The 26,899-nt window shown below is 45.1% G+C and overlaps 1 protein-coding gene across 1 annotated transcript; it reads left to right on the top strand.

Moving 5' to 3' along the window:
- On the top strand, positions 1 to 26,899 carry LOC134408373 (transmembrane protease serine 9-like). Its single transcript, XM_063140632.1, has 12 exons — positions 1 to 52; positions 537 to 690; positions 6,565 to 6,836; positions 7,495 to 7,634; positions 8,454 to 8,531; positions 11,708 to 11,924; positions 12,101 to 12,256; positions 18,681 to 18,767; positions 19,240 to 19,393; positions 22,873 to 23,147; positions 23,815 to 23,954; positions 26,771 to 26,899. The coding sequence occupies exons 1-12, from the start codon at positions 1 to 3 to the stop codon at positions 26,897 to 26,899; spliced, it is 1,854 nt and encodes a 617-aa protein (XP_062996702.1).

The raw sequence follows: 26,899 nt of genomic DNA, 5'->3' as shown, positions 1-26,899 counted from the left end.
ATGGAACCTTCCAAACTGATGGCTGTCTTTCTGTTGCTGCTGCCATCTTTTGGTAAGAGCCAACATTTCGATGCAATCTGACCAGAAACTTGGGAAGGCTGGGGGATAGTGGGTGTGTATCAGTTTGTCTTCCACTTCTAACTGCATTTGTGTTAGATGTGTAGCAGTTCTCTCTTTATGTGTGTAAAGAGCTGTATTGTTGACCTGTATTGTTGTCCGAAGAGCACTGCATGTGACTCGTTACATTCTGATTTTCCTTTCCTTGCCCATGATATGGATGCGGATGGGCTGTTGTGTGCAGCTTATGCTAGAGAGATGTGTAAAGTGAAGTGCTGAAACATATCTCAAACTTCTTCAACACTGAATGGTCACACAGCAAAACCACATGTGAAGTACCTCTTAGCCTCTCTCCTTAAAGAATGAAAGGGATAATTGAGTTATTTGGGAGAAGTGATTGTGGAGGTATTGCTATCTCTGTTGAACAGCATCGGTGCCCATCCCAGTGGGACAGTAAGCTTTCTTGGTCTATGTTGCAGTGTCAACACACCGTAAGCGGGTGGTTGGAGGCGAGGAATGCAGTGAGACTGAACATCCATGGCTTGTGCTGTTCTATAACTCTAAAGGCCCCTACTGTGATGGAGTATTGATCGATTCTAACTGGGTGCTCAGTGCTGCTCATTGCTACGAAAGGTGAGGAATATCATGTCAAGGCGCTGGTGAATATGTTTGGGATCCAGTTTCAGATCTTGGGCATTGTTTAAGGTTCATTCATCCATGACCAATAGTGACCATGGTGTGTGTTCTGAAGAGCTCCGGTCTTGAATGCAGCCCTTTGCTTTTACCCGTGGAAAAGCTACATTGCAGAAACTCTTACCTGACTTTTCCCCCTTACCTGATAGTGAAGGAACGACTTCACAACCAGTCCAGACAGAGAGATTCAAACCGATGGAGAAAAGCTCTCTCTCCATCATTCAGAGTATGCTCTAACCCTTCAGAAATGCCTAGTCAGAGGTCTCTAGATGGTAAATAAATTAAACAATGCAAGTCTACAAGTCTATGTTGCTCAGCCTGGTTCCTAAACACAAGCGGAGTGCTTATGCAAAAAGTAACACGTAATCCTGGCAGATAAGGATCAAGAGATCAAGACAGCCATGGAGCTTTCAGTATCTTGTTGTCTTTAAAGGCACGAGGGTGGGGGCTAGAGGGAAAGTGTCAGGAGAGTGTTTGAGTAATTTATTCACATTAAATTGAGGGGCTTCAATGGGGGCATTTTCAGGATTCCCTGTCACAACTTTTCCAAGTATGAATCTGGGACAGGAACCCAACAGGAATGCAAGGTCCTGCTGATAGGTCATTTCATGTGATACCTGCCAAAAAATCTCTGTAAAATTTTATAGTGAAGTTTAAGTTGAAATCTCCTTTTTTTACGACAGGAGAGATGGAACTCTTTCCACCTGCACGCCCCAATTGTAATATCGGAGAAGTTCTCACACCCCACATTCTGGTGGTGGGCAGGAACAGAAGCAAAGAGGGATGGAATGAAGGGTAGAGGGGCAGAACCAAAACTACATGTTGTAACTGGTAGCTTCAAGCTTTATCACACCAGCGTTATACTCTGCAATCACTGCGAATTGCGTGCAAAGATTTCCAGTTTATAATCTGCTTTTATTGTGAAGTAGTCCCATACAACCTGCTTTAATTGTGCTATAAAACCAAAAGTTTTGCAATATCTTGGTGCAGGGAAAGTCTGGTTCTTCAGGGCATGCAAAAGCACATCGCTCAAACTGCAGCATGTACTTTCATCCCTTGTTTTGAATCCAGTGTTCTGTGTTGGTGTATTTTCAAGGGGCAGAATTTCTGATGAATGAAAGGGGTGTGTCTTGTCTCCAGCGGGGTTTTTTAATTGCCAATTCAAATCCTTGCTACTCCTCCTTCCTCCATCTTAACTCATCCATTCTCACTTTAAAAGAAATGTGGGAAATGCAACCTCCTTGCCAGCAGCACCCTCATTTTTAAAGATAAAGAAATCCAAATTGGCACAGTAGTAGGTATTAAGGAGAGGTTTCAGCATGCCGAATTTGAACCAGATTGGGTCATCCATTGATTTGTTAATGTTTTTTTTACATTTCTTCCCTCAAATCCGTTGGAGCTTATATTCTGTTAGCGCGGAGGAACTTAGGATCGCATTTCCATGCCTTTGAACATCCGAAACTGTGCGTCTTCAATGGGATTTACTTTACTTAAAAGTAAATCCCATTGATTTCCACAGCTTACATAACCTGCTGCCCCTTGGTCTGTGCTTGGACGGGAGAGAAATGGTGAAGGGTGGTGGAAAGATTTCCCTTCTTTCCACACCTGGGAGCTTTTCCTAAGCAGGAGCCATGGAGGAAGGGAGCCTCCAGGCAGGGTTAGGGATTAACTTTACTCAAAAGAAAATTGCATTAATTTCAACTGCTAACATGACCTGCTTCCCCTTGGTCTGTGCTTGGAGGGGAGAGAAACGGAGGGAAGGGGGGATGGAAAATTTCCCCTTCTTTCTACGCCCTTTTCGTAAGCACAGACCAAGGGGCAGCATGACATGTTAGCAGTTGAAATCAATGGGATTTGCAGCAGCAACCCTCACCCACATATATACAAATCAAGTAGACTGGACAATGAGGGAAGATCAGGGAGGGAGAGACTCTTTAGATCTGTGTGTGTTTTTAACCATATTCCACTGCAAAGGAACACGTTCCGTATGGTAGGTCTGTCAGAGGCGCTCTTCAAAGGCTGGTAAGTTTCGCCCAAATGTCTTGTCAGTTTCAAGCGAAGTCCTTTGGCTGCTTCTGAATGAATCTGTGTGTGTGTGTGTGACTGTCCGTGTGTCCTTTCCTTTGAGTATGTAAAGTTGAGTAGGGGATGGCAGGAGACACACACAGGGGGAAGCAGAGATGGAAATGTTCTCGAGGGGGGGGAAATCCTGCATCTCCACATCTTTTTCTTTTCCTTTTTTTTTAACAATGGGGAGTCCAGTTTTTATTGGGAGCCCCCACACGGGAAAGGATAGCTTAATCCTCTCACTAACAGTGATTTCCCTCTCAATTTCTCTGCCATTGGAGTTCCCGGCACTGCATTTGAAATCTCCTCCGCCGTACCCTGGGAGTTGAGATGGCCACTTCCTACCTCGCTTCACTCCCCCACCCCAGCCACCCACCCCATTTTTTCCCTTTTTAAAGTTGCAAAAATTAAGACTGCAATCCGAGGAGCTCTAATTTGGAAATGCATTCCATTGAACTCAATAGAATTTATTTACTGAGTAAACCTGCAAAAGAGTTGACTGCAGTCTTACGTAACATTCTACTTTGGTGTTCAGTAACAAGAGAAGCAAAATCCAATCCCTGTTAGAGGGGGAGTTGTCCCCACTTCAAACAACCTATAAACAGTAGGAGAGGGTACAAAGAAGATCTGGGGGGTGGGGATAAGAACTTCTGTGAGTGAACCTCAATGGATCTCCCCAATGCGCTACAGCAGAGGTGTAAGTTTACAAGTTTTCATATGCTATATAAGCACTATATAAGCAAAATGAGATAACAACTTGAATTATCCCCTACAGCGCTAAACTGGCATTGTTGTTGTTGCTAAATCACACCCTGGGTAGCAGCGGTCCTAAGATCTTTTACAAAGGGTTTAAGGGGGGAAATGTAAAAAAATCATAAAAAATCAATGGATGACCCAATCCGATTCAAATTTGGTATGCTTAAAGCTCTCCCTAATATCTATTACTGTGCCAATTTTTATGTAAGCATTTGTTTAATTTTTCTTTAAACATATCAAATCCTGCCCCAGTGGCCACTCGGAAAACAACAAATGATTTGCTCAAAAACTACTAGCAAAATTTCTTGATTCTTTTCCTTTTATATTATTAGTATTAGTATTAGTATTTATTTATATAGCACCATCAATGTACATGGTGCTGTACAGAGTAAAACAGTAAATAGCAAGACCCTGCTGCATAGGCTTACATTCTAATAAAATCATAATAAAACAACAAGGAAGGGAAAAGAATGCAAACAGGCACAGGGTAGGGTAAACAGGCACTGGGTAGGGTAAAATTAACAGTATAAAGTCAGTATAAAGTCAGAACAAAATCAAGTTTTAAAAGCTTTAGGAAAAAGAAAAGTTTCTAGCTGAGCTTTAAAAGCTGTGGTTGAACTTGTAGTTCTCAAATGTTCTGGAAGAGCGTTCCAGGCATAAGGGGCAGCATAAGAAAATGGACTAAGCCGAGCAAGGGAAGTAGAGACCCTTGGGCAGCCGAGAAACATGGCATCAGAGGAGCAAAGAGCATGAGCGGGGCAATAGTGTGAGATGAGAGAGGAGAGATAGGAAGGAGCTAGACAGTGAAAAGCTTTGTAGGTCAACAGGAGAAGTTTATATTGGATTCTGAAGTGAATTGGAAGCCAATGAAGAGATTTCAGAAGTGGAGTTACATGGTCAGAGCGGCGAGCCAAGAAGATGATCTTAGCAGCAGAGTGGTGAACAGAAACCAACGGACTGATGTGAGAAGAAGGAAGGCCAGTGAGAAGAAGGTTACAGTAGTCCAACCGAGAAATAACCAGTGCATGAACAAGAGTCTTGGCAGAAGAGACAGACAAAAATGATCGAATCCTGGCAATATTATACAGGAAAAAATGACAGGATTTAGCTACTGCCTCAATATGAGGAATAAAGGAGAGCAAGGAATCAAATATAAAGCCAGGACTACGAGCTTCCTTGACTGGAGTAAGTGTAACATCATTGACAGTAAGAGAAAATGAGAGATGAGGAGAAGGTAGGAGGAAAAACAAGCAATTCAGTCTTTGCCATATTAAGTTTCAAACGACGATGAAGCAACCAAGCTGAGATATCTGAAAGACATGCCGAGATACAATCATGAACATCAGGAGAAAGATCCAGAGATGAAAGATATAATTGTGTATCATTGGCATACAGATGATATTGGAGGCCATGAGATTGAATAAGATTACCCAAGGGCAACATGTATAAAGAAAACAACAACAGACCAAGCACCGAGCCTTGCGGAACCTCTACTGAAAGGGAAAAAGAAGAAGACGAGCTGCCATTAGCCAACACGCTGAAAGAGCGACCCGCTAGATAGGAGGCAAACCAGTTATAGACAGAGCCACAAAATCCAAGGTCATGAAGGGAATCTAAAAGAATATCATGATCAACCATGTCAAAGGCTGCAGTTAGATCAAGGAGAATAAGAACGGAATAATGGCCTTTAGACTTGGCAGTAAGAAGATCATTGGTAATCTTAGTAAGGGCTGTTTCACTGGAATGCAAAGGACGGAATCCAGATTGAAAAGGATCCAGAGCAGAGTTACTAGAAAGAAAATCAAGACAACGAGAGTAGACCACACGCTCCAGGATCTTTGAAACAAACGGCAACAAAGAGACAGGTCGGTAGTTAGACAGAGATAGCCTATCAAGAGTAGGTTTCTTGAGAATAGGAGAGACTGTAGCATGTTTAAAAGCAGAAGGAAATGAACCAGAGGACAGAGAAAGATTAATAATATGAAGCAAGGAAGGGAGGATAGCAGGGATAAGGTTAATAAAGACGCGAGAAGGAATCGGATCACAAGAACAAGTGGAAGGCTTTGAAGAGCGCAGTATTGTAGACAGTTCATCAGCTGAGACCGAGGGAAACGCAGAGAAATTTGCAGGAGGAACTGACAGATGAGGAACAGGAACTGGAAGAGGTTATAGCACAAATAAAGCAGGATAGTCAAAGCAGATTATAAACTGGAAAACTTCAGAGTACTTCACAATAAAAGCAGATTATTAGCTGGAAAACTTTGGAGTCCTTTGCACGCAATTCACAGTGATTGCACAGTATAATGCTGGTGTGATGAAGCTCTGAAAGTTCTTCCTGCTAGTAGCCTCAGGAGAGGCATTTTTAAAGTTTTTGAAATGAGAGGAAAACTGCAAAAACGGGGAAACTCCCAAATAATTAGTGGCGAGGGGAAAGGGGCGGTGGCCTTCTGGGGAATTGCTGAGGACAAGAGTGGGCTTCTTGCAGGGACATATTTGGTCCTCGGGTCTGTTTTTGGAAGAGATGGACAGCCATGCTCAGCAGCAAGTCCTATGACAGTACCTGCAGCTGAGATCCCAGGACAAATATCCACCCCAAGCATTCATGTAGAGCTCTATCAGACAAGTGTTTTATTGCATGCTTGTTACTGGGCACTCTCGGATTTTTGTGGGTCCCTCTCAAAACGCTGTCTACCTCCCACGTGCCTCCCCACCCTTTTTAGCCTTTTTCGCGTAACAAAAACACAACCCAGTAAGTCCGACTTGTTTAAAGGTGGAAGTTGCCGCTGCTGTGTGCAGGAGAAGCAGTAGGATCAAAGCGGCCCACTGAATGGGCCACATGCAGGTTGTTTACTTCCTCTTTCAAAAGAGGAAGTAATGAGGGACAAACGTGTGGGCGGAGAAGTAATGGAATGGGATTTTCCTCCTGTGTGATGATGCTCATAGTCAACTTGCCCGTCTAGGCCTTGGACCTCTTTGCTGTTTTTCTTGTAGTGCCCAAATCGGGATGAGGCTTGGAATGCACAACACAAATGTTCTAAGAGGTAATGAAGAGTCGAGACTCAGTGTGGCCACCCATTGCTACCCGGACACTGCCAGCACCAAGAACAGCTGTGTGAATTATACTGCTGACATCATGATGATCAAATTGAACAGACCTGTGAAGTACAGCAAGTTCATCGCTCCTCTCCGCCTGCCCACCACCTCTGTCTCCGTGGGAGCAAAATGCAGGGTCCAGGGTTGGGGCACAATCACTATTCATAACAGTAAGAATCATGACTGGCTCATAATTCTCTGCGCACTCAGGCACATTGTCTCCATAGATGTGGAAAGCACTCCATGAAATGTTGCCCTTGGGCTGGTGGGCACGGTTGGAATTTTGAGACTGTCGTAGGTGCTCTCACAAAATGGCTGACATGGGGAGGACCCACCCATTTATAAAATGGCTACTCTGGTGGGCATCACCCATCACAAAACTCTAGTTTGCCAGAAGGTAAACTGGTGGGACGAAAATAAAATAAACTAGTCCAAGAACCGAATTACAAGGCAGAGGTGGGGTCTGAGCAACAAAACATTAATCCATTCTTTTACATCCAAATAAAGATGGTGCTGGAGATCAACAGTTCACTTTGCATCATAACAGACTCATTGCTTATTTTTTAAGGCACTTAAGAAATGAAATAAAAGGCAGGAGGGGCACAGAGCGTGGTGGGTGCATGCAGAACAGGGGCTCTTCCGCTGAGCCATAGCCCTCTCCCAGGTTCAGTGGGGCCACTCAGCAGGACTTCCTTAAAGCTCCCCAAAACGCTGGAAGGGGCATTGCACATGGCCAGATTTTTTCACCCAGCTGCTCCCATACACAACAAACACGACCCCTTGCAAGCATCTTACTGGACCATCTCGCCCTTTCATTTTGGTTTTCAGATACTTTTCCTGACGTTCCTCATTGCGCTGACGTCAAAATAATACAGAAACGCTTGTGTGTGAAGGCTTACCGAGCGTGGAAAACGACTGACCGCATATTATGTACAGGGAGTTGGAACGGATGCAAAGGTGCATGCTGGGTAAGGAGATTTTTCTGTGGGCGGAATTCCTTTCACCAAACCCAAAATTGCAACCAGTGGACCAGGCTGGACACTGATGCATCATCCATAAAGAGAGCAATGGATGGCACCAGTATGTGTATGCAAATTGTATATAAATTATATGTAAATCAGCATATGCATAATAAAGTTTAGTACATGCTAAATTCACACTGTATATAGTTCAGCGTAGTCATATGTTCTGTACACATAGATAATATACAGAAAGTGTAACATTTACAATAAAGTTGTACTTGCATGTGCTACCCTTCGCATAGTACATGCTAAACTATGATAAATTCCAGTAAATTACACACTATTGAATATTGTAAAGAGTATATGTTTATGTACATACAAACCTTTCTTTAACAAAAACAACAACACAAAGATGGTGGAAGGGAACCTAAAACCCTAGGTTATTAGTTTTCTTCTTCCCCTGCCCACTCCTTCCTCATATCCCAGATGCCTTTGTGGCATTACAGTACTAGCCACCCTTTTCTATAGCCTGGAGAAGCAACCTATGAACAAACCACAGTTCTGGACTCACATGTAATGACCATCCATGATTGAAACAGCCTGTAGTTCACAACCAGACATGAAACCACAGGTTCTCTTCCTGGGATGTTTGTGGTTGACAATCCATGGTTTGTTGGCCTGACAGAGTTCACACACCATGACAACCCAGAATTTAACAACTCTTGAGATGAATAAATTATGGATTAGCATTAGGTGCAAGCCAGGTCACCATCATAGTCTCAGCCATAACTGTATATTTCATAGTGTGTTCTGTTCTCTCAATAGGGTGATTCTGGTGGACCCCTTATCTGTGATGGAAAACTCCAGGGGATTTTTTCTTCTACTGCCGAAATTGGGCCTCGCGTACATATCAAGGTCGACAGCTATCTCAACTGGATCCGTGGTTTTTATTGACAAAGCACAGATGGACCTGCTCCCTCTGACAATGGATTACTAGTAGAACTCTCTTGAGGCACATCAGTGGGAAGGTGGTGGGGAAGCTACTAGCTGATATCTTTTTCTTCATTCCTTAGGCCACAAATGTAGGCACACATTTTCCTGACAGTAAGCATTATTGAGCACAGTGGGAGTTAGTTTGGAGTACATGTGCATAGGATGGCACTGTGCAATGCCATAGTTTTGCATCCTCAAATCCCAATGGGATGCATGCTTACTTTGAATCAGTCTCACTAAACAGAATGAGTGAATGAGCATAGGTTTATGCTCTGAATTTATGCTCTGTCTAACGAGAATCTTAGGGTGGCTATTTCCTGACAAAGCACTAGAATCTTGAATCCTCTGATTACACAATAGTTTTCCTGTGAATTCCTACTCTGAAAGCTAATAACTGAAAAAATAAAAATAAGAAAGAGACTCCAGTATTTCTAACATCTCATTGTATAAACATCTACCTCTTGTCTTCTTATCCTGTGGGCTTGACAGTACTGGCAAGTGAATGTAATATAGGACTTTTCCCTTCTACCGATGGCTTGATCTTTAAGAAGAGAAGCTTGATAAAGGAAGAATCGTCATCTCATATACAACAGGCAGAGTTATGTCATGAAGTGGAATGCTGAAGTCAAGACTTAGTGGGTTAAATCCAGCTGACGTGGGTTTTCCAGATGGCTCCATCACTTCACCTGCTGTGTTATTCTGAACTGTGATCTATTTAGGACGCAGTCAAAGTAGATTCTTTGGATTTACCAAGATGAAAGGAGTGGGGAGTGACAGATTATTGCAAAAGGAGTGGCAGTTTATCGATAGAAAATGGATGCCAAATAAAAATACAAAGAAAGCTCACTCATCTCTTCAGCCCACGGAGCTGGCAGCTCCCAAAGAGCTGGCATTTCCTGGGGCCCCAATCAACAGCAAATACAGATCATTCGTAGAACCCCAAATTCTCCAGGTCGGTGAGCACTTTCCCCCTGGAGCGAAGCCAAACTGGTTAGGCCTCAGCTCAATCTTTTATACCCTTTCCTGATAGTATATGCATCGCAGGCAGGTAATGAGTTACCTGTCCTATGACTAATGGATCCCAATAGTCCAACATGGAGCATGGTGAAGAAACCCAGTAAAGCAAATAGAGGAAATTAGGCAGCTGCGTTGACCTAAAGACTGATTCCTGTGTAAGAAGCCTACAGCATTGTTCAATATATCTCTAGTTGAAGAAAAAGAGAGATGTATACTCTGGTGTTGAATTTAAATTGCAATATTTAATGGTAATTTCCTCAGTAAAAAGTAAAAAAACACACACGTTTATTTAAAAAAGACAAATTGATGCGTACACAAGTTCGACGTTTCGGGCCCTTAGGTCCTTCAACAAGAGCTTCAAACAAATCATACAAACTATCAGACAATATTTCTTTCGAAATAAACATCCTTTTTACATGTTATCTTCAATATACAATACAAAGAACACTCATAAGAGCAAATTCTTTTCAGTGATCAGTTTTTGGTCAACTTATCTTTCTCAGAAATTCCTCAGCCCTGAGGACAGGATGCCTATACTATGACTCCAGTATTTTTAATATGCTGTGTTATATGCATAACTCAACAGCCCATAGGTTATCTACTCTCCAAGTAAAACAAGCTACCCTTTAAAAACAGAGTTTCAATGCCAGTTTACTCCTAGTTCCCTACTCCCCTACAAACAAAAACATAACAATGACTGACCTGTACCGGCATCAAGGTTTGTTCGTATAACAAATGCTGAATACTGATCATGGCCATTGAGCTGATCCCCCAGCAGGGGTTAATCCCACCCTATGATTCTGTGATCCTACTCCATCTCCCCCTCTGGGGTTATTGACATCAAGTGAAGAAGACAAACACATTTGTGCCACTTACTTCATCCAGCAACAAGCAGTAACTCTGAGTTTCATAACACCAGCATTGCACTGTGCAATAACTGTGAATTGTATGCAAAGGAATCTGAAGGTTTCCATCTTATAATCTGCTTTTATTGTGAAGTACTCCCATGCATCCTGCTTGAATTGTGCTTCTTAGCCAAAAGAAGTGAAATATTTTGGTTCTTTCAGAGACCAGCCACGAGTCAAAGCGTTCTCTTAAATGGTTTATTGCTTGAGTGTTTTATTTCCAATTACCCAGCCAGAAATCTCTTGCCAAGAATGCAGGAGGAAACTGCTGGTATTTAAGAGAACCACAGTTCTTTACATAGAATCCAATAGTTCTCCCCAAAGACAAGTTCTGAAGCGCAAGCCTACCGATCTGGGTCGAAAAACCGAACACGAGGAGTCTTCCTCAGATGCAACCCTAACATTATTTCCCCCTCCAAGGTCCTACCCCAAAAAACCGTGGGGTTGTGGTTTCCCTGGGTACCAGCGGTGAAACTGGCAGACCAAGTCTGGGGCATGAACCTGAGTAGCATTTTCCCAGGACCACTCCTCTGGCCCATACACTTTCTAGTCCACCAGGAACTGCAGAAATCTGCTGCGATGTCGAGAATCCAGGATCCCTTCCACCTCATATTCCTAAACCCCTTCCACCATCACCAGAGGTGATGGCCTCTTTTGGGTTCGAAGTGAGTGTCCTGGTACCACCAGTTTCAATAATTCATGATGAAACACAGGATAGATGCACATCGATGGAGGAAGTTGCAGGCAAAATGCCACCAGATTAATCTGGACAATGATCCAGAACTGAGGTGCCAACTTCCGGCTGGGTTGTGAAACTGGGAGGTACTGGATGGAGAGCCATGCTTGATCCCCCACTTTCAATGTAGGCCCTTCCTGCCACCTAGTGTCCACCCCTTGCTTATAGGCCTCCTTCGCCCAATCCAACTATTCCTGCAGCATGTAATGGACTGCCTGCAGCTCCTGGATGAAGCTATCTGCTGCCGGCACTGTAGAGGCGACCACCGATGAAGGAAAGAATGATGGGTGATACCTATAATTTGTGAAGAATGGTGTCTGCTGTGTGGATGCATGGGGCGAATTGCTGTAAGCAAACTCCACCAGGGGTAGAAGCCCCCTCAATTGTCCTGCTGAAAATTCACATAACATCGCAGATATTGCTCTAAGGTGGAGTTAATGCGCTCTGTTTGCCCATCCGACTGTGGGTGGAAAGCCAAGGAGCAGCGCAACTTCACCTCCAGCAGTCGAAACAGGCTCTTCCAGAAACAGGACGTGAATTGTGAGCCTCTATCAGAAACTATTCCCTCCGACAAACCATGCAAACAGAATATGTGCTGTATGAACAACTCCTCCAAGGCCTTGGCTGTCGGGGTGCCTGTGCATGGTATGAAATGAGCCATTTTTGAGAACAGGTCTACCACTACCAGAACGGTGGTATGCCCTTCCGATGAGAGCAAGTCTGTAATAAAATCGAGGGACACAACCTTCCAGGGTCCTGACAGTGTGGGTAATGGGCACAACAGTCCCATGGGCCTCCCTGTCTGGTGCTTCGCCCTGCAGCACATGTCACAGGACTGTACGTACTGCTCCACATCCGCATGGAGCCTCAGCCACCAAAACTCCCAGGTCAGAAGGTGAAGGGTTTTGAACAGCCCAAAGTGTCCCACCGGCCTACTGTCATGGTATTGGTGCAGGATCTGTGCCCGCAGCAGTCCTGTGGGTATATACATCCGGTTCCGGTGTAACAGGATGCCATCCCACACTGAAAAAGGCAATGAGTGCTTTGCCCCTGCCCTGACAACTTCCCGTACACGCACTTGTGCAAAATGATCTTGCCCCTGCTCTTGCTGTAGTTGGGGTAGCACTGCAGGGGGTAATAGGGCTGCCAGAAAGTTTTCAGGCCATAACACGGTCGAAAACGGATCCTCCTGCCTGGAATCTGCATGTTCCGGTTTTCTGGAGAGTGCATCTGCCTGCCAGTTCTGAGAGCTCGGGATATATGTCACCTTGAAGTGGAAATATGAGAAAAAGAGGGCCCACCGGATCTCATGCTGATTCAGTTTCCATGCTGTTTGTAGATGCTCCAGATTCTGGAGATCCGTCTGCACTTCTACAGGGTAACGGGCCTCCTCCAGCAGGTGACGCCATGTTTCAAAGGCATCCTTTATTAGCGAGCAGTTCCTTTTACCAAATCGTGTATTTCTGCTCTGCCGGGGTAAGTTTGCAAGAATGGAACGCACAAGGCAAAAGGGTCTCCCCTTCCCCCACAGTCTGCAATAAAACTGCCCCAACAGCCATATCCGATGCATCGGCCTTCACCACAAATGGGGTCTGCTGATTCAGGTGCTGCAGGATGGATTTCACAGTGAACTGATTCTTCAGTTGTTGAAACACTTGCTGAGCTTCTGGACATCACTGGAACTTTTTCCGACCACATAGCAAACACGATCGGGGCCACCACCCGGGCAAACTCAGGAATGAAACGGCAGTAATAATTGGCAAACCCCAAAAATCGCTTAACCTCCTTTGCCAAGACACGATGGCTGACATCTTTACGGCGTCCATCTCTACGCCCTTAGGTGATATCCAGTGCCCCAGGAAGTCCACCATTTCTAGATCAAAAGCACATTTCTCCAACTTGGCGTAGAGATGTTTTCCAGCAATCTTTGCAGTAGAGCTCACACATGGGTCTCGTGAGCCCAAGAGCTAGCTGAATATATTAAAATGTCATCAAGGTAGATAATGACAAAACGGTCTAGATAATCTCGGAATATATCATTCATAAAGTGCTGAAAAATTGCGGGCACATTGCATAATCCAAACGGCATGACTGTATATTCAAACTGGCCATATCTGGTCTGAAATGTCGACTTTGACTCATTCCCCCTCTCGTACTCATGTTAGACAAGTTCTTTGCCCTTAGGAACGAGATCCAATTCAGCCCCCAAGCACGACTCCACACTTTCAGCGACAGAGGGTTCAAAAGCACTTTATTGATTATAATCAAGATCTGAGTGTCTTGAAAGCGAACAGTCAGACAGAGAAATTGGGAATTCAGCACAGCATTTCAAGCCTGAAAGGGGCAGTGCCCTGTAGCAGTATTAACCAATCAAAACGTAACAATAGAGTTTTCTTATCTTCTGCTAAACAATCCCTTTGCTTACAGTAAGTTACAGTAAGCTAACTTTCTGCCTGGAGCCGAGGCCATTGTTTTAGTTAGATAAGACAGATACAGGAAGACACCCTTGAAAACGCCCTCGGGTACCTGACACTTCGCCTGGTGTATAATGGCTACTTCACAGCTTCCTTTAGAAAATGGAGGCACCTGTGCTAACATTTCACCCCTTTAAAGCAATTTAAAACTCAAGCTTGCTAGCTTCTTCTAGGTCATCCATGGCTAAGGCTTCATAATGCAAATACATTTGCTAGTGGATTACAGATCTTTCAAGATTTTTCATAAGAGACAAAATATAGGGAAGACAAAAAGCAAGGATAAGCAAAATCATTACAATCAGGCACAATGTAAGAAATCCTTCTTTTAACCACCCCAGATTGGGTAACCAACTAGTGAGCCATCCAAATAGATCATTAGTGGGTGGTTGTCCAGTTCTATTAAAGACTTGTACTGCTTCTTTTATTTTCTTTACATCTGTTTCAATTTTACTATGTTCATTTACATAAAAGCAACAATATTGGTTAAACACAGCGCACACACCATTTGTTGAGCTAATAATAAATCTAAAGCCATTCTAAGTTAGCTAACTGTAACTTACTGTGAGCAAAGGGATTGTTTAGCAGAAATAGAAACTATTCTGTCTGACAAACCATGCAAATGGAATATGTGCTGTATGAACAACTCCTCCGAGGCCTTGGCTGTCGGGGTGCCTGTGCATGGTATGAAATGAGCCATTTTTGAGAACAGGTCTACCACCACCAGAATGGTGGTATGCCCTTCCGATGAGAGCAAGTCTGTAATAAAATCGAGGGACACAACCTTCCGGGATCCTGACAGTGTGGGTAATGGGCACAACAGTCCCATGGGCCTCCCTGTCTGGTGCTTTGCCCTGTGGCACATCTCACAGGACTGTACGTACTGCTCCACATCTGCATGCACCCTTGGCCACCAAAACTCTTGAAACTTTGACTCATCCCCCTCTCGTACCCACACCAAACTATATGCTCCCCATAGATTGAGTTTGGTGTAGATGGTGGCATAACAGAGCCATCCTAGGAGTTCTGGGATAAGCGGCAGTGGGTAGCTTATCTTAGCTGCTGCTTGGGATGTAGATGGCTGAATGAACCCCTGTTTTAGGTTCTTCTCCAGGAAGTCCCTCAGAGCAGCCAACTCCGGTTCAGACAGGGCATAAATATGGCCCGCTGGTATCCGGGCACAGGAAGCAAACAGATGGTGCAATAATATGGCCGAGGGGTTGCAAGTAACCTGCATCCCTTTTATTGAATATGTCCGCAAACTCCTGGTACTTGTCTGGCAGGCCCTCAAGCAGGTCCTCCCAAGGCCCTTTGAGAAAGGCACTCACTGTCCCTGCCCAACAATGAAGGCTGCAGCAGTTCAATGCAAAGATGACCTCCCCTCGGAGCCGCATGATGCAGGGGTCATGCAACCTCAACTACATCATTCCAAGGACCACCGGAAAATGAGCTAGTGCCACCACCAGAAACCAAATGTGCTCCTGGTGTCCCTGGATCTCCACCCATAAGGGCTCGGTCTCATGCGTCACCAAACCCAAAGCTAAAGGCCTCCCATCAATCATCTCTATATTGAGGGGCATGGCCAGTGGGTACACTTGAAATCCCTGTTGCTGTGCAAAGCTCATGTCCATGAATGTGCTGGAGGCCCCTGAATCCACCATGGCCATGGTCTGGACCGGGGGTTGGCCTGGCTGATACCTGGTCACCGGCAGAGCCAGGGGCTGACAAGAGTGGTGAATTGGAGTCTCAACTGATGGGCCGCCTCCCTGCCCCAGTCCTAGGACTCCCTTTAGAGATGGGGTTGCCGGTTTCCCGATACCATGAGGAGTGGCCATTTGGCAGGGCAGGTTTGAGCAAAATGCCCCCCCCTGCCCACAGTAAAGACACAGGCCTCCCTGTTGCCGACGCTCCTTTTCATGCACCAAGAGGCAGGGCTGGGCCCCACCCAGCTGTATAGATTCCTCCTCCCCAGACTGGAAACTTGGTGCTGGCGTGACTACTGGCTGCCCACGGCCTGCAGGGGTGACTGACCGGAAGGTGCAGGTTTTTTTTTTTTTTTTTTTTTTTTGCCAACTTACGGCTTTCTAGGTGCCCATCAATGTGTAGACACAAATGGATGAGTTCCTTCAAATTCCCAGGCCGGTCCACCCTTGCCAGTTCATCCAGGACTTCCTCATGCAACCCTTCCTGAAATTGGTCCATCAGGGCTGCTTCATTCCAGGTGAGATCCACAGCCAGTAACCAGAAGGCACTGGCATAGGTGGAAACAATATCCTGACGCTGGTGGAGGCACCGGATTCTCCTATTGGCAGTTTCTGCCTTTTGTGGGTCCTCATATGCAGCCCGGAATTCTTTAACAAACTCCCCATGGTCTTGGAGAAGTGGGCTTTTCTGCAATAGCAAGGGAGTTGCCCATTTGGCCGCAGCGTCCGTCAGTAAGCTTATCAAAAAACCCACCTGAACTTGAGCAGTAGGGAAGTCCTGGGGCCGCAGCTGCATGTATAGCTCACACTGTGCCAGAAAGGCTGCAAATTTGTCTGGAGAGCCATCAAACTTCTCCGGCGGGGCAATAGGACACTTATGAGAAAGTGCCAGAGCCGGAGGAGGTGGAGGGGGTCGTTGCTCTATCTGCGATAACTGTGTTTGCAACGCCATCACCATAGCAGCCAGTTGGTTAGTTTGCTGCCTTAACACTTGGTTTTCATCTGCAAGTGCCTCCTCCATTTTTTTGGCTAGCGAACACGATCAGGAAGCAAAGCGTGGAGACACAGTAGCTACTGGAGGGATGAAAGGTGTTCACTAGACCAGACCAGCGGTTGGCTTCTCCCTTTTCAAGCACTGCAAGTATGACCCCACCAAGATCCCAGCTGTGCCTCATTCCTCTACCCTTTGACCCAACCCCCTACTAAAGCTCAGTGTCTATTCCCAGCCTGTTCTGTAGGTGCATACTTCGTCTGACCACCTGCATCTGTTCTGACCATTTTCTACATCTCCTTTTGCGGGGGCTGGGTGGAGGAAGAGACTGACTGGCCTGTGGCTTCTCCACGGGACCTGCATCCTCCTCCATTACACGACGCCCTTCCAGCTGTGTGCCGGTCTCTAGCCCGGAAGTGGGGGAGGAAACACCCTCTACCTCTTGTAAGTTTGCCTCCTCCTCCTCTGAGGAGGCTTCCTCAGGTGCAACCTTAACAGGTGCGCAGAAAGTACAGTTCTTCCGGTCATGCAAAAGCACATCACTCAAACTGCAACATGTACTTTCATCCCTCGTTTTGAATCCGGTGTTCTGTGGGTGTGTTTTCAAGGGGCAGCAAACGGCAACTACTATTTCTTTTTCATCAGACCAGTTTAACATGTTCTAAAGTTTCTGTTGCATTTCAGAATCATTTGACATTCAGGATCATTGAGGTTTATGCAGCGTTAATACCTCTGCAGTTCTAGTACCTTAGCCTTAAGTGCTATAAGTGCATACAGTCTCTTCCTTTAGCCCTTTCTGCTCAATTGTGATCATCTGATTGTACAGGCAATTAGTTTGCAGTTGGCATAAAAGACTTCAACGTGGAGGTCTTTTCCAATAGGAACCACAGGATTTGTGAGTAATATTGCAAAAGGTATGTTTCATTTCTTCCATATATGAAAGCTGTTAATTTATATTTATTATACTTTATAGATGAATGATTTGGTAGAGTGGTGGTCCTGTCTCCCGCCACAGCTCCCATTTAGTTTTTCAAACTTTCACAGGTTTTCTTTATTACTGAGCAGTGGATTCAATGATGCAGATATTTAAAGGCTTTTTCTTTGGGTTGCTTTGATTAAGAAGGGAGACCACATGGAAAGGAGGAGTATCTTTAATAGTTGTATAGAAAAGGGAATTTCAGCCGTGTCATTTGTATGCATGCAGCACCTGGTGCAATTCCCTCTTCATCACAACAGTTAAAGCTGCAGGAGCCCTACCCTCTTTTGTAGAGTGACCAGGGAGGAAAGAACTTCCCTTCTTCCTACATTGCTCCTTTAAGAGCAAGCTCCAAAAAGGCTTTAACCAAGTTATCTGCCCAAGGCTGTACAACAATTGTGGCATGATCTTCTTTCGGAATACCTCTTCTGTGGGAGCAACCAAGCTCCCTCCATGAAATCTGGAGAACAGTAATAGAGAGTGAATAGAGTGGGAGGATTTCAACTTCACTGTAAGCAAGTGTGGCTTCCCGGACAATTTTGAGTTAAAGTTCTTAATGTATGTTAATGTGATTTTTATCTTCATATTCCAATTGTGTTCATTATTTTACTTTTACTTTATATTATCCATTTTTAACCTATTTAACTTATTTATTTTAGCTTATCTTTTTGCCTGTTTTTATTATGTCAAATTGTGATGTCTTATCACTTTTAGCAGTAAAGATTTCATAAAACAATTAGCCCCAGGCTGTAGGCATTTTCTGGCAGAAAGGTACTAGCGAAAAAGTCCAGTGAAGGATTTAGCAGCTGTGGACACTATTTCTCCTTGTGGATTTGGCAGAGGAAAATTGTGGATGGGATGGGGGATTATTTACCTGCCCCACATCACTCTCTTGCATCATTGATTTGTGAGAAGTTCAGAGTGCCTGTCATTTGGGGAATGGTAAGGCCAGATCAGACAATGTGAAGAGAGGAACCCTACCCTGGGCCAGAAAGTGGGGATTGTTTATCCAAACCAAACAAAGACAAACAGGAGAAAATTATCACCAAGAAGCTGGGTTTGATTAAGCAATGCTGTTACTCGTGTTTGCCTGGATTTGGGGAAAAGGCACTGGGAATGATTGATTGTATGCATTCTCACATGAGATGCCAGGTTGGCAGAGATGAATGTGTCAACCCATGTGGGATATAATAAAGGAGTTGAGATGAACATTTTGTGCTCCGTTGCCTTAATCACTGAGCTTATTCCACACTTCTAAAGTACATAGGGACACTTTGCCAGGAAGAACTGCTGCTATGGAACCTTCCAAACTGATGGCTTTCTTTCTGTTGCTGCTGTCGTCTTTTGGTAAGAGCCCGCATTTCGATGCAATCTGACCAGAAACTTGGGAAGGCTGGGGGATAGTGGGTGTGCATCAGTTTGTCTTCCACTTCTAACTGCATTTGTGTTAGATGTGTAGCAGTTCTCTCTTTATGTGTGCAAGTGACCTGTATTGTTGTCCGAAGAGAATTGCATGTGACTCGTTACATTCTGATTTTCCTTTTCTTGCGCATGATATGGATGCGGATGGGCTGTTGTGTGCAGCTTATGCTAGAGAGATGTGTAAAGTGTAGTGCTGAAACATATCTTAAACCTCTTCAATACTGAAGGTCACACAGCAAACCCACATGTGAAGTACCTCTTAGCCTCTCTCCTTAAAGAATGAAAGGGATCATTGAGTTATTTGGGGGAAGTGATTTTGGAGGTATTGCAATCTTCTGTTGAAGAGCATCGGTGCCCATCCCAGTGGGACAGTGAGCTTTCTTGGTCTGTGTTGCAGTGTCAGCACACCGTAAGCGGGTGCTTGGAGGTGAGGAATGCAGTGAGACTGAACATCCATGGCTTGTGATGCTCCATAACTCAAAAGGCCCCTTCTGTGCTGGAATATTGATCGATTCTAACTGGGTGCTCAGTGCTGCTCATTGCTATGAAAGGTGAGGAATATCATGTCAAGGCACTGGTGAATATGTTAGGGATCCAGTTTCAGATCTTGGGCATTGTTCAAGGTTCATTCATCCATGACCAATAGTGACATGGTGTGTGTTCTGAAGAGCTCCCGTCTTGAATGCAGCCCTTTGCTTTTACCTGTGTAGAAGTTACATTGCAGTAAAATTACATGCAACTGTTAGGGAAATTCCCCTTACCTGATAGTGAAGGAACGACTTCACAACCAGTCCAGACACAGAGATTCAAACCGATGGAGAAAAACTCTCTCTCCAGCATTCACGTCAGCATACTTTTATACTCATCAAAGTGTCTCTGATGAAGTCACACTTTTCCCTCCTATGACTGAACACAAGTCTCATACATGTTCCTTAAACAGAAACCCATTCTTAAATAAACAATGCCATATTTTGGCAGCCTATGACCGATACAAAATGTGCATTCTGTTCTTTGATAAGCACCTCAAGGAGAAATAGGAATTCCGGAGTATGCTCTGACCCTTCAGAAATGCCTATTCAGAGGGCTCTAGATGGTAAATAAATTAAACAATGCAAGTCTACAAGTCTATGTTGCTCAGCCTGGTTCCTAAACACAAGCAGAGTGCTTATGCAAAAAGTAACACGTAATCCTGGCAGATAAGGAAAAAGAGATCAAGACAGCCTTGGAGCTTTCAGTATCTTGTTGTCTTTAAAGGCACGAAGGTGGGGGCTAGAGGGAAAGTGACAGGAGTGTGTTTGAGCAATTTATTCACATTAAATTGAGGGGCTTCAATGGGGACATTTTCAGGTTTCCCTGTCACAACTTTTCCAAGTATGAATCTGGGACAGGAACCCAACAGGAATGCAAGGTCCTGCTGATAGGTCATTTCATGTGATACCTGCCAAAAAATCTCTGTAAAATTTTACAGTGAAGTTTAAGTTGAAATCTTCTTTTTACGACAGGAGAGATGGAACTCTTTTCACCTGCACGCCCCAATTGCAATATCGGAGAAGTTCTCACACCCCACATTCTGGTGGTGGGCAGGAACAGAAGCAAAGAGGGATGGAATGAAGGGTAGAGGGGCAAAACGAAAACTACATGTTGTAACTGGTAGCTTCAAGCTTTATTACACTCTGTAATCACTGTGAATTGCGTGCAAAGATTTCCAGTTTATAATGTGCTTTTATTGTGAAGTTCTCCCATACATCCTGCTTTAATTGTGCTATAAAGCCAAAGGATGTGCAATATCTAGGTGCAGGGAAAGTCTGGTTCTTCAGGGCATGCAAAAGCACATTGGTCAAACTGCAGCATGTATTTCCATTCTTGTTTTGAATCCAGTGTTCTGTGGGTGTATTTTCAAGGGGCAGAATTGCTGGTGAGTGAAAGGGGTGTGTCTTGTCTCCAGCGGGTGTTTTTAATTGCCAATTCAAATCCTTCCTTCTCCTGCTTCCTCCATCTTAACTCATCCATTCTCACTTTAAAAGAAATGTGGGAAATGCAACCTCCTTGCCAGCAGCACCCTCATTTTTAAAGATAAAGAAATCCAAATTGGCACAGTAGTAGGTATTAAGGAGAGGTTTCAGCATGCCAAATTCGAACCAGATTGGGTCATCCATTGTTTTTTAATGTTTTTTTACATTTCTTCCCTCAAATCTGTTGGAGCTTATATTCTTTTAGCGCGGAGGAACTTAGGATCGCATTTCCATGCCTTTGAACATCCGAAACTGTGCATCTTCAATGGGATTTACTTTACTCAAAAGTAAATCCCATTGATTTCCACTGCTTACATAACCTGCTGCCCCTTGGTCTGTGCTTGGAGGGGAGAGAAACGGTGAAGGGTGGTGGAAAAATTTCCCTTCTTTCCACACCTGGGAGCTTTTCCTAAGTAGGAGTCATGGAGGGAGGGAGGGAGGGAGGGAGGGAGGGAGGGAGCCTCCAGGCATGGTTAGGGGATTTACTTTACTCAAAAGTAAATTGGATTAATTTCAACTGCTAACGTGACCTGATTCCCCTTGGTCTGTGCTTGAAGAGGAGGGAAACGGAGGGAAGGGGGGAATGGAAAAATGTTCCCCTCTTTCTGCGCCCTTTTCCTAAGCACAGACCAAGGGGCAGCATGTCATGTTAGCAGTTGAAATCAATGGGATTTGCAGCAGCAACTATCAACCACATCTATACAAATCAAGTAGACTGGAGAACGATGGAGGAAAGGAAGATTGGGGAGAGAGAGACTCTTTAGATCTGTCTGTGTTTTAACCATTTTAACCACAGTTTTTAACTGTGTTCTAAACCGGTGTTTGTTGGCAGTAATGGATTGGATGAGGGTGAACAAACTGAAGCTTAATCCAGATAAGACAGAGGTGCTCCTGGTCAGTCGAAAGGCAGATCAGGGAATAGGGATTCAGCTTGTGTTGGATGGGGTTACACTCCCCCTGAAGACGCAGGTCCGCAGCTTCGGTGTACTTCTGGATTCAGCCCTGAGCCGGGATGCCCAGGTTTCGGCGGTGGCCAGGAGTTCATTTGCACAGTTAAAGCTAGTGCGCCATCTGCGCCCGTTCCTAGAGATGTCGGACCTGGCCACGGTGACACATGCCTTAGTTACATCCCGATTGGATTACTGTAACGCGCTCTACGTGGGGCTGCCTTTGAAGAGTGTTCAGAAACTCCAGCTGGTTCAAAGAGCTGCAGCCAGATTGTTGACCGGGGCTGGTTACAGGGAGCAGACAACTCCCCTGTTAAAACAGCTCCACTGGCTTCCAGTCTGTTTCCGGGCACAATTCAAAGTGCTGGTTATGACCTATAAAGCTCTATATGGTTCGGGTCCAGGTTATTTGAAAGAACGTATTCTCCCTTATGAGCCTGCCCGTGCTTTGAGATCTTCTGGAGAAGCCCTTCTTTCAGTCCCATCATCTCCAAAGGCACGCTTGGTGGGAAGGTGGGAGAGGGCCTTCTCGGTGGCTGCTCCGGTGCTCTGGAACTCTCTTCCCGGGGAAGCTAGGCTGGCTCCCTCCTTGATGGGCTTTCGGAAGCAGGCTAAAACTTTTTTGTTCAAGCAGGCCTTTGGAGAATAATCCAGCCCTTTATCTACGTTAATGTCTTATAATTTTGTTATGTATTTTTAATTGTTTATGGTTTTATTACCCTCCCCCCGCCCGCATATATATTTTAAACTTTGTAAGGCCGCCTTGAGGCCCAGCATTGGGCAAAAGGTGGGATACTACTACTACTACTACTACTACTAGTAATAATAATAATAATAACCATATTCCACTGCAAAGGAACATGTTCTGTATGGTGGGAGAAGCAGTGGGATCAAAGCGGGGCCCCTGAATGGGCCACATGCAGGTTGTTTACTTACTCTTTCAAAAAAGGAAGTAATGAGGGACAAATGCGCAGGCAGAGAAGCGACGGAATGCGATTTTCTCCTGTGTGATGACGTTCATAGTGAACTTGCCCATCTGGGCCTTGGCCTTCTTTGCTGTTTTTCCAGTAGTGGCAAAATCAAGATGAGGCTTGGAATGCACAACAGAAAGATGCTAAGAGGTAACGAACAGTCGAGACTCAGTGTGGCTGCCCATTGCTACCCGGACACTGCCCGCACCACCAAGAACAGCTGTGTGAATTTCACTGTTGACATCATGATGCTCAAATTGAACAAACCTGTGAAGTACAGCAAGTTCATCGCCCCTCTCCGCCTGCCCACCGTCTCTGTCTCCGTGGGAGCAAAATGCAGGATCCAGGGTTGGGGCGTAACCAGAGATCCTAAACGTAAGAATCATCACCGGCTCATAATTCTCTGCGCACTCAGGCACATTGTCTCTATAGATGTGGAAAGCGCTCCATGAAATGTTGCCCTTGGGCTGGTGGGCACGGTTGGAATTTTGAGACTGTCGTAGGTGCTCTCACAAAATGGCTGCCATTGGGAGGACCCACCCATTTATAAAACTCTGGTGGGCATCACCCATCACAAAACTCTAGTTTGCCAGAAGGTAAACTGGTGGGACTAATATAAAATAAACTAGTCCAAGAACCGAATTACAAGGCAGAGGTGGGGTCTGAGCAACAAAACGTTAATCCATTCTTTTACATCTAAATAAAGATGGTGCTGGAGATCAACAGTTCACTTTGCATCATGACTTTGCATCATAACATCATATCATTGCTTAATTTTTAAGGCACTTAAGCAATGAAATAAAAAGCAGGAGGGGCACAGAGCTTGGTGGGTGCATGCAGAACAGGGGCTCTTCCGCTGAGCCATAGCCCTCTCCCAGGTTCAGTGGGGCCACTCAGCAGGACTTCCTTAAAGCTCCCCAAAATGCTGGAAGGGGCATTGCACATGGCCAGTTTTTTTTACACAGCTGCTCCCATACGCAGCAAACACGACCCCTTGCAAGCATCGTACTGGACCGTCTCACCCTTTCCTTTTGGTTTTCAGAGACTTTTCCTGACGTTCCTCATTGCGCTGATGTCAACATACAAGAGAAACGCTTATGTGTAAAGGCTCACCCAGAGAGGAAAATGACTGAACACATATTATGTACAGGAACTTGGAAAGGATGCAAAGGAACATGCTGGGTAAGGAGATTTTTCTGTGGGCAGAATTCCTTTCACCAAGCCCAAAATTGCAACCAGGTTACAGTGGACCAGGCTGGACACTGATGCATCATCCATAAAGAGAGCAAAGGATGGCACCAGTATGCATATGCAAATTGTATATAAATTATATGTAAATTAGCATATGCATAATGAAGTTTAGTACATGCTAAATTCACACTGTATATAGTTCAGCGTAGTCATATGTACTGTACACATACATAATATACACAAAGTGTAACGTTTACAATACAATTGTACTTGCATGTGCTACACTTCGCATAGTACATGCTAAACTATAGGGATATGCTCCGCTTCTAATCGGACCGGCGAATTAGAAGTGGAGCGGGGGGCTTCACCTGCCCTTAAGGCGGAGGCAAAGAGGATTGGGGGGCCGGCGGAGCGTGGCGAAGAGGATCGAGGTGAAAGCGGATCCTTCGCCTCGATTCGGAGCTCTGCCGGAAAGGTAAGTGAGGTTTACCGGGCCCTGTCGCTGTCGCCCATGCGGTGACAGCAGCAGGGCCCGGTAAACCCCCCCTCCTCTCCCTTACCTGCGTCCATCCGCGGTCCGTCAGCTTCTTCAATTGAGCCTGCGTTTCAACCAGGAAGTCTGGGCCGCACTTGCGGCCCAGACTTAATCGTTGAACCGCGGGCTCAATTGAAGAAGCCAACGGACCGCGGACAGAGGCAGGTAAGGGCCCCTCCCCCTTGGTCCCTTACCAAGCTCTTCCGCCATCGCCACATGGGCGGCGACGGCGGCAGGGCCTGGTAACCCCCCCACCCTCCTCTCCCTTACCTGCCTCTGTCCGTGGTCCGTCGGCTTCTTCAATTGAGCCCGCGACCGTGGGCTCAATTGAAGAAGCCGACGGACCGCGGACGGACGCAGGTAAGGCCCCCCCTTCCCCCTTGGTCCCTTGGTCCCCGTCGCCGTTGGCTTGTACCTTGGCATTCATGTATATCCCTGGATAAGCTGTCATGGTGGCAAGTTTGAGGTTTCTAATGTGCAAATTGACGGAGCTATCGAAAGGGGTGTGAATGGGGTGTTGGATTTTCATAAATTCCCCAAAAATCAGGGGATGATGGGACTGCCTTGAGTCTTGGCATGCATGTTTATCCCTGGATAAGCTATCATGGTGGTAAGTTTGAGATTTTTAACATGCAAATTGACGGAGCTATCGAAAGGGGTGTGAATGGGGTGCCCGATTTTCATAAATTCCCCCAAAATCAGGGGATGATGGGACTTCCTTGAGTCTTGGCTTGCATCTGTATCCCTGGATAAGCTATCATGGTGGTGAGTTTGAGATTTTTAACGTGCAAATTGACGGAGCTATCGAAAGGGGTGTGAATGGGGTGCCCGATTTTCATAAATTCCTCAAAAATCAGGGGATTATGGGACTGCCTTGAGCCTTGGTGTGCATGTGTATCCCTGGATATGCTATCATTCTGGTGAGTTTGAGATTTTTAATGTGCAAATTGACAGAGCTATCGAAAGGGGTGTGAATGGGGTGTTGGATTTTCATAAATTCCCCAAAAATCAGGGGATGATGGGACTGCCTTGAGTCTTGGCATGCATGTTTATCCCTGGATAAGCTATCATGGTGGTAAGTTTGAGATTTTTAACATGCAAATTGACGGAGCTATCGAAAGGGGTGTGAATGGGGTGCCCGATTTTCATAAATTCCCCCAAAATCAGGGGATGATGGGACTTCCTTGAGTCTTGGCTTGCATCTGTATCCCTGGATAAGCTATCATGGTGGTGAGTTTGAGATTTTTAACGTGCAAATTGACGGAGCTATCGAAAGGGGTGTGAATGGGGTGCCCGATTTTCATAAATTCTTCAAAAATCAGGGGATTATGGGACTGCCTTGAGCCTTGGTGTGCATGTGTATCCCTGGATATGCTATCATGGTGGTGAGTTTGAGATTTTTAACGTGCAAATTGATGGAGCTATCGAAAGGGGTGTGAATGGGGTACCCAATTTTCATAAATTCCCCAAAAATCAGGGGATGATGGGATTGCCTTGAGTCTTGGCATGCATGTGTATACCTCCATGAGGTGTCATGGTGCCAAACTTGAGGTTTCTAACTTTAGCAGAAAAAAAGTTGTATACTTTTTTAGCTTAATGCAAGCCTATGGGGGGAAAACGGAGCTCCGATCCGGATCCGGAACTCCGCAGCGGAGCGGAGCGGACATAGGCGGAGCGGGCCGATCCGCAAACCGCGGATCTGGAAGAGAAGCGGAGCGGGGGGGTCCGTGCACACCCCTACTAAACTAGCATTGTATGCACTATGATAAATTCCAGTGAATTACACACTATTGAATATTGTAAAGAGTATATGTTTCTGTACATACAAACCTTTCTTTAACAAAAACAATAACGCAAAGATGGTGGAAGGGAACCTAAAACCCTAGGTTGTTTGTTTTCTTCTTCCCCTGCCCACTCCTTCCTCATATCCCAGATGCCTTTGTGGCATTACAGTACTAGCCACCCTTTTCTATAGCCTGGAGAAACAACTCATGAACAACCCACAGTTTTGGATTCACATGTAATGACCATCCATGATTGAAACAGCCTGTAGTTCACAACCAGACATGAAACCACAGGTTCTCTTCCTGGGTTGTTTGTGGTTGACAAACCATGGTTTGTTAGCCTGACAGAGTTCACACACCATGACAACCCAGAATTTAACAACTCATGCGATGAATAAATTATGGATAAGCATTAGCTGCAAGCCAGGTCACTATTGTAGTCTAAGCCATAACTATATATTTCATAGTGTGTTCTGTTCTCTCAATAGGGTGATTCTGGTGGACCCCTTATCTGTGAAGGACAAGTCCAGGGGATTATATCTTATGGTGAGCCAGTTGGGCCTCGCATATATATCAAGGTCGACAGCTATCTCAACTGGATCCGTGGTTTTTATTGA

The sequence above is a fragment of the Elgaria multicarinata genome, chromosome 13 (genome assembly GCF_023053635.1).
Source record: "Elgaria multicarinata webbii isolate HBS135686 ecotype San Diego chromosome 13, rElgMul1.1.pri, whole genome shotgun sequence".
Classification (NCBI taxonomy): domain Eukaryota; kingdom Metazoa; phylum Chordata; class Lepidosauria; order Squamata; family Anguidae; genus Elgaria; species Elgaria multicarinata.
Note: the sequence above shows the minus strand (reverse complement) of the source record. Positions and strands in the feature narration are given on the sequence as shown.

Bases quoted from the DNA above. Each gene is read 5' to 3' on its own strand.
- LOC134408373 (XM_063140632.1), top strand. From the start codon at position 1: ATGGAACCTTCCAAACTGATGGCTGTCTTTCTGTTGCTGCTGCCATCT. The intron at 691-6,564 runs GTGAGGAATATC...TTTTTCTTGTAG, and splicing joins GCTGCTCATTGCTACGAAAG to TGCCCAAATCGGGATGAGGC. The intron at 12,257-18,680 runs GTGGGTATATAC...ACACTTCTAAAG, and splicing joins TCTGTGCCCGCAGCAGTCCT to TACATAGGGACACTTTGCCA.